This window comes from Octopus bimaculoides, chromosome 26 (genome assembly GCF_001194135.2).
Source record: "Octopus bimaculoides isolate UCB-OBI-ISO-001 chromosome 26, ASM119413v2, whole genome shotgun sequence".
Lineage (NCBI taxonomy): Eukaryota > Metazoa > Mollusca > Cephalopoda > Octopoda > Octopodidae > Octopus > Octopus bimaculoides.
Genome location: NC_069006.1, coordinates 16,573,500 through 16,582,106, shown reverse-complemented (window position 1 = coordinate 16,582,106; position 8,607 = coordinate 16,573,500). Strand labels below are relative to the sequence as shown.

Genomic DNA, 8,607 nt, shown 5'->3' with positions numbered 1-8,607 from the left:
ATTAGAATCTAGGTATTTCAGGTAGGTTGTGTAAAATCACCTGATGGTGGTGGATTGGATTCTTGTCATGATGTAACCAAAATGTTCATCACTAAAATGCTGCTGAAACAGCTGTTATGAATTTTAAAACTCCACTTGTGTTGTGTTCTTACACACACACACACACACACACACACGCACACACACACACACACACACACACATACACATGCGCACATATTGCCATTCACTACTAAATGAAGATGTTACTAAGATCACATTTCCTTCCAGAAGTTTCTTTATAATGACCCAAATCATTATCTGTAGTGGGGGTTGCGGGTGGCAGGGGTGGCCACATACACCATTAATCATTTCCCTTAACTGTTGGTATATTCAACAAGCATCACCGTAGGTTGAGGTCAGGTTGGCTAAATTGTAGGTTTTATTTCTAGAACCCTCTATAATTACAGAGTGGTGGTGGCGGCATGTTAGTTTGGTGGTTTCAACCACGTTGGTATGGGTGATGTTTTTGTTATTACTGTTGGTATTGATAATAGTAGTGGTGGTGTTTTTTTTTGTTGTTGTTGCTGGTGTTAGTGTTGTTGTTATTGCTGTTTATTTATCTTCATCTTTACTCTCTTCCTTTACAGCATATACATACGTTAAATAGATATGTGTCTATATAAAACACACACACACACACACACACACACACACACACACACACACACACACACATGTTGCAGTGTTGGTAGTGTTAGCCATGTTGCAGTGTTTATTTTCATGTCATCTGTGATGTGAACATCAGTGGCTGTCAAAAATATCAACAGTATCTTAAATCTTAATACTATTGTAATCAAGTGTCATAAATGGTAACACTGTCATAATCAAGTATCGTAAATATTAATACCGTCATAAACGTCAACAGGGTCTTAAATGTCAAGACAAACATTAATGTCAACTGTTTCAAAATGTTGATTTCCTGAAACAGTGATATCTCATAAATTTATTATGAATAGGTGTATAGTTAATTGAAGCACCTTTCAGTTTGTTATTGGTGCACCTGGATAGGTGAAGGGCAAAGTCAACCACAGCAATCAAGGATCTAAACACTGAACACAGTAAAGGAGTATAACTCATTACCACCCCGTATGGTATTCTGTCATGCACTCTGTCTGATCTCTTACTGACTACATAAAACAGTGGTTTGTTTGAGCTCACAACCTAAAAATGAAGCCTGTGTGATTGCTTTACCTGCTAGAAAGAGCAGTGTGGTCTCTCTAAAATCACACGTCTTACCTTCTTAAAATGAGTGAGAAGTGACATTGTTGGGGTGTATGGTTATGGTTTGAAGACCTTTGATATAAGAGCTAGCTTGCTCCATCAGGGATTACCTGGTGTTATAATCAAGGTAATGGTAATAACACTATACATATATATATCTATATATCTGTGTATGTGCATACATGTATTTGTGTATATAAGTGTGTGTGTGTGTGTGTGTATACACCTCTCAGAGGTGAAGAGTTACATTTATCTTTGGCTTTAGTGTCTGACAAGACATTCACAGGGCTAAGCCCTTTGTGGATGCAAAACCATTGGTCACTCTATGACTGGACATAGACTTAACTACTTATATATATATATATATATATATATATATGAAGTGCATTCCAGACGTGTTGAAACTTTTTAGGAGAGACAGTTATAACTTTCTGAGATTATTGAAATTTTAGTATATCATTACCATACATTTAATAAGCTGACCTGCCAACCTTTATTATTCCAGATTGAAGGAGGCAGCTATAGCAGTACTTTAAACACACTCTGGTAAACACTTATCATTATAGCTAACTAATTTGCAGAATGCAGTTGGGGCATGAAGACAATTTAGAAGCTCACTGTGCAATAAGATTCAGTGTTAAACTGGGTAACAATGCTACAGAAACTTATGAAACACCCCAGACTGCTTATGGACTAAATTGTATGAGCTGAGCATCTGTTTTTCACTGGCACAAAAGGCCAGGCAAAGCAAGTTCAAGAACATCTTCTATAAACGCTGAGTTCCCTCTGGCCAGACAGTCAACAAAGGGTATTTTGTGGAGGTCTTGAGGGAGTTCAAGAAGAAATTTCATCCCCAAAATCTAGAGTATCTGCACCATGATAATGCACTAGTCCACAATTCCATCCTGGTAACCAACTACTTGATAGAGATGGGCATCAACACTATCCCTCACCCTCCCTGCAGTCTCCAAGCTGAAGGAAAACCTTAAGGGCGGTCATTTGGAAGACACTGAGAATGACAAGGGTCCTGAACACCTTCAGCTTGGAAAACTTCTATGGGGCCTTCATGAAGTGGCTGGAGTGCTACAACAAGTGCATTGAAGTGAGAGGATCCTACCTTGAAAGAGATTAGAGTTTTGTACTTTGAAATTAATAAATGTCTCTCTTGAAAAAGTCTCAAAACTTTTGAAATGCACCTTGACACACACACACACACACACACACACACACTCATTGGTAATGCTAGTACTATATCCATGGTAACTATGCTATATGCATATGTGTACACACGCACAGTGATTTTGAGCTATTGTTTTCTTCAGTTAAGAACGTAAATCTCGTGTTGTAATTTAAAGGACATTTTGTTTATGTTTGTTTGTTTGTTTTTGTTCATTCCAGCTACAACAGACAGCCATTAGCTGTATACAGAAGAATGTGAGAAAATTCATGCTTATCCGAGACTGGCCATGGTGGCGATTGTATGTCCGGGTCAAACCTCTACTTAATGTCCACAAAACTGAGGAGGAACTAAAAAACAAAGAGGTCAGTTCTTTAAATTTTAGTTATTATACCTATCTATCTATTTATTTATCTATCTATCTATCTATCTATCTATCTATATATCTATCTATCTATCTATCTATCTGTCTGTCTGTCTATCTATCTATCTATCTATCTATCTATCTATCTACTTTCCTCTCTACCTTCCTACCTATCTTTGTCTGTCTGTCTTTCTATCTAATTTTTGTTATATACATGCAATATGTTTCATATACATATATGTTTCACACACACACACACACACATATATATGTGGGTGTATGTAAAATGCATCACTGCCGGTGCCACATAATAAAGCACCCATGCCATCTTCACGTAGAAAGCACCCAGCACTTAGGAACAACATCCAGTCATAGAAACCAGGCCAAATCAGATTAGTAACTGGTGCAGCTCTCTTGCATCGCCCGCTCTGGTCAAACCATGCAACCCATGCCAGCATGAAGAATGGATGCTAAAGGATGATGACAATGATATTGATTAATTAGCACATCCATCCTAAATTGGATTGGTTATTTAGAATGCCTTAGACTGTGGCACACGTCTCAAGAAATCATCTTATGTAGACAACAAATGTACAGTTGTCTGTGCTTTTTAATTGGCTAACAAAAATTTTGTCATCACCAGCAAGCAGCACTACTGTATCACATAATATGTTTGTAGCCCCCCACCAGCTTTATGTGACATCACTGGTCGTTTGTAACAAGAGGCTTCTCGTAAAAGCTCTGTAAAAGGGGAATATATGAAATAATGGTAGTAAGTGTTCCATACATGTGAGAAGTATGCTGGTATGGACCCAGGATATATGTATATAGCAGCAGCACTGTCCCTTATGTGTGAGCATTATTCCAGTATGAGACCCAGGATGTTTGTGCATGTAGCAACACCACTGTTCCGTATATGTGAGCAGTAGTCCAATGTGGGTCTTACTGAGTTGAAGATGACCAGTTAAATGCAATGGAAGTAGTATTGGACATTGAGGGACAAAAACCTAGTCTTCTGGATGTGTTTGAGAAACATTTCAATTTGGATCTTACTTGTTGAGCTTTGTACAAGATCAGCAACTGATTATGGGGGAAGTATTTCTTGGTTCTTAAGAGATGTCCAGTTTAGGATGTTATCTTATGTTGGTACTTGTAATAGCAGCAGCAGTAGCAGTATTGTCCCAGATATATGGACAGTTGTTACTGTTACACAGATTAACATTTAGTATCTGAAGTGCTGTCCCAGTTCTATGAACATCCTGGATATTAATGTGAATCTGGGATGTTATTATTTAACAGCAGCTGCAACACTGTCCCATTGATGTGAGAACAATATTGTTTCTCTCTCTCAAATAATATATATCTTCTGTCTCTGGTCATTGTTATATCTATGTGACTGTCTGTACCAAGATCATTATTGTGTTAATTATCTCTCTCTCTCTCTCCCCCTCTCTCTCCCTCTCTCTTTCTATCTCTCTCTCTATATATATATATATATCTTTGTGTGACCCAAGATCTCTGTTGTATTTCAGGCTGAATTGGAACAACTGAAGGTGAAGTTTGAAAAAGTTGAACGTGAGAAGAACGAATACAAGTTACACTGTGACCGACTTGACTCCAGAGTAAGTTGTGCTTATGTACACACATACACATACACATACTCCTGGCAACTCTTACGATATATGTTCTATACACACACACACACTCGCTACTGTATTATATCCTAGTGATAAAACTATTAGACCTCGTGGATATATGATGCTATTATGGCCACTATTGCATGGATTTAATTGTTGCTGTTTTGTTGTTGTAGCTCTCAGAATTGAACGCTGACCTCGCAGAGGAAGCAACAACCACCAGCCATGCATCTGAAATGCTTGAGCAAGAAACTGCTGAACGAATGCGTCTTGAAAAGGAACTCAAGGATGTCCAGGTAATTCATGTTGTTCAATATTATGACATTTTAAAGACATTTGTCTAAAGAAAATTTTTCTTTTTGCATGACTTAAAAATCTGGTGTGGTTTACTAGATGAATCTTCCAAAATGTTCTGAGTGTGAAAACTTTACCAAAAAGGTGTGAAGTTTTCCTTAAAAGCAATTATTGCTGCTACCATGAAGCTCTCATGAAAGCAAAATATATATGTGCATAGGCGCAGGAGTGGCTGTGTGGTAAATAGCTTGCTTACCAACCACATGGTTCCGGGTTCAGTCCCACTGCGTGGCACCTTGGGCAAGTGTCATCTACTATAGCCTCGGGCCGACCGAAGCCTTGTGAGTGGATTTGGTTGATGGAAACTGAAAGAAGCCTGTCGTGTGTGTGTCTGTGTATATATATATATATATATATATGTGTGTGTGTGTGTGTGTAAAAAATTTAGATTCCAATATGTTTGTGTGACTGTATTTGTCCTCCCACCATCACTTGGTGTGTTTAAGTCTCTGTAACTTAGTGGTTTGGCAAAAGAGACCAATAGAATAAGTACTAGGCTTACAAAGAATAAGTCCTGGGATTGATTTGTTCGACTAAAGGTAGTGCTCCAGCATGGCCACAGTCAAATGACTGAAACAAATTTAAACAAAAAAGAATATATAAAGTGATGGTAAACTTTTTCTTGCTGCTTGTCAATTTTTTTTTTTTTTAATAATCTTGTTATTGGCAAATCACTTACATATATCCATATGTTTAGTTTTAAGTAAGATAAGCAGCCCACCCCCACTTTCGAATATCATTATATGTCTGGGAATTTAATAAAATTTAACTTGAAATAGATTTATAAAAATTGCACCTTGACTCTTATGACATTTCATTGGGAAGTTTGAGAACTGAGAAATACAGCATGTATATTTTAATGCTATGCAGGTAGCATGCAAGTTATCCCTTTTTCTGGATGGTGTGTTTGGTCTACCTCACAAATTTCAGTCATTCATAATCTAAGTTGGAGTTTATTTAGCCTAATCAGGAAACTACTACAGTATAGACCAGGGGTGGGGAAACCCCCGCGAGCCCATTGTATTGCGCCCGCAGGCTTGTATACTCGTATGTACAAAATATATAAATGTTTCAATTATAAGATTTATACAATATTCCTATGCCTATTTTCGATATAGGTCGCATTTCTACTATTTGAATGGGAATTTTGCTTTCACTATAAAACACATATTACTAGGCTTGTACCACCCCTTTGAGACCCGACTACATTAGCTGAAAAATATAGAATACCTCATAAGTAATATAAACGTCCTAAATTCAGTGGTGGCATTAACCCTTTAGCATTTAAACTGACCATATCCGGCCTAAATATGCCTCCTGTTTTATGTTCAAACTGGCTAGATCTAGTCTCTCACACTTATCCTATAATTCATTCTAAATATGGACAGTAATGTCATCAAAATCTCGAATCAATGAGATAATACAGGATTAATTCAAAATAATATGAACAAATAAGCTTTGCACTTGTCAGAGTAATTTGAACACTAAAGTGTTAATGAAGATGTTACGTGTTAATTTAATGTGTTAAACTTATCTTTATTAATGTATATCGAATTATACATAGATATATACAAGATTTACACAGATATGAGAGTTAGAAGATATGATCTGCCCATGGACCATTTTCTTAGGAAATTTTTGCCCACCGCACTATAAAGTTTCCCCACCCCTAGTATAGACGGTGATGTAATGTGATGTTTTCAGAAGGTAAAAGTGAAGTCTGAAGGCAAGGGAACTAACTCTTTGTAATATAGATGGAAAGTTTGCGTTCTGCAGGATGTATGTTGGATATACATCTGATGTTTCTTTGTAAGTGGACAAGTAAATATAAGTATTTGTGTTTGAGGAGGGGTGGAGTATTAATGACATGAAATTTGAATATTCACATTTTCCATTGCTTAATGACACGAAAGAGAAAGGGAGAGAGGCCTGTCTGTATTTAACATTATTTCACCAACTATCTGATGTGTGCATGACCTTTCATCCACAGGGTAAATACAATCAGACACGTCGACAAAATGAGAAGCTGGAGCGTGAAGTGATGCAATGTCGTCTTTGGCAAGCAACCTCATTTGATGGTGATGCAGAAGAAGATACAGCTGATGGTGAGTTACCTTAAACATATACCTTCTTCCCAAATGTTGCTCTGTTGTAGGGTTAGAGTTTGTTTGCTATTTAATGCACAGTCAGCCTTGGTCAAGCAGACTTATGGTTAGAGAGATTCCCATCTTTTATTTTTTCTCAGAGAACTGGTGAAATCCTACTAAGAATTTCTGAAGTATGGAATAAACTACTTGCATCAGTTGTTACCTGTCAAGGCACTACATCTTTCAAAACGTCCATGCTTCCTGAAATTTGCCAACAGTACACCCGATGCTGATGCCCCCCACCATCCCAATTTCTTCATCCCCCTCATTTGTTAGATTTCTTTTAACTTTTCATCTTTCCTGGATGTTATTAGTAAAAGTATTTTTTAGTTTAATCATCACATCTGCTCCCACATAATTCGGGGGCCTTGTGCTGGCTGATGTCAGAAGTTGTTGTTATAAAGGTGGATATTGAAAGAATTGTTACAACATTGGATAAAATAATGCCTTGCTATATTCTGTTCCCCTTGCTTTTCGCATTCTAAGTTCAAATCCTTTCAAGGCTAACTTTGCCTTTCATCCTTTCAGAATTTATAAAATATATCAATTTGCCCAAACACGAAATATTCCTGGTTTTGTGTCTATATTACAAATTATTATTATTAACCCTTTAGTGTTCAGATTACTCTGTTAAATGTAATACTTTTTCACTCAAACTGTTTTGAATTAATCATGCATTATCTTATAGCTTTGAGGTTTCAATGATGTGATTGTTTATTTTTAGAATGTCAATGTAGGTTAGGTGTGAGGGGCTAGATATCGCCAGTTTGAATATAAAACATGTAGAATATCTGGGCCAGATATGGCCGGTTTAAACACTAAACGGTTAATAATAATAAAAATAATTATAATGTGGTGGTGGGGAGACAGAATTATCAACACATTGGACAAAATGCTTTGCAACAACCATTAGCATGTCAGGCAAAATGCTTAGCAGTATTTCATCTACCTTTACATTCTAAGTTCAAGTGCTGCCAAGATTGACTTCACCTTTCACCCTTTTGGGGGTCAATAAAATAAGTACCAGTTGAGCACTAGGGTCAATGTAATCCACTTAAACCCTTACCTCAAATTGCTGGCCTTGTGCCAAAATTTGAAATCACTATTTTTTTTTTCCTAAGATTGTGAGCCTAAAGAATCATTAAGCATACAAGACAAAATGCTCGTCAGCATTTCTTCTCAGTGACTGTATATTCAAATTCCGCCCAGGTCAACTTTGCTTCTCATCCTTTCAGGGGTCAATAAAATAAGTACCTTTGAGCACTGAGGTTGATATAATTGACTCGCCCACTCCCCCAAAATTTCAGGCCTATAGTAAAGCGAATCCTTATTATTTCATAGGTTTTATTTTTGTCATGCTTTGACAACACTACAGAGTTCTGTGTGCTTTGGGCATGTGAGGTATTTGGTTTTGATTTTGTGTTCTGTTGTATTGATAGTAGAGTACATAAATGTCTACTGTGCCTTAGACTTATGTTTTATGTGTCGAGCGTGGCCATTGCCAGTACCGCCTGACTGGCTCCTGTGCAGGTGGCACGTAAAATACACCATTTTGAGCGTGGCCGTTGCCAGTACCGCTTGACTGGCCTTTGTGCCGGTGGCACATAAAAGCACCGACTACACTCTCAGAGTGGTTGGCGTTAGGAAGGGCATCCAGCTGTAGAA

At 37.4% G+C, this 8,607-nt stretch overlaps 1 protein-coding gene across 4 annotated transcripts in view; it reads left to right on the top strand.

Moving 5' to 3' along the window:
• The window catches only part of LOC106883030 (unconventional myosin-XVIIIa), a 237,634-nt gene that overhangs the window by 223,320 nt on the left and 5,707 nt on the right, over positions 1–8,607 (top strand). For all 4 annotated transcript variants that reach the window (XM_052976955.1, XM_014933888.2, XM_052976956.1 and 1 more), the window contains 4 exons: positions 2,662–2,805; positions 4,337–4,426; positions 4,618–4,737; positions 6,786–6,900. In XM_052976955.1, the coding sequence (XP_052832915.1) occupies positions 2,662–2,805; positions 4,337–4,426; positions 4,618–4,737; positions 6,786–6,900 (469 nt within the window). The remainder of the gene's footprint in view (positions 1–2,661; positions 2,806–4,336; positions 4,427–4,617; positions 4,738–6,785; positions 6,901–8,607) is intronic.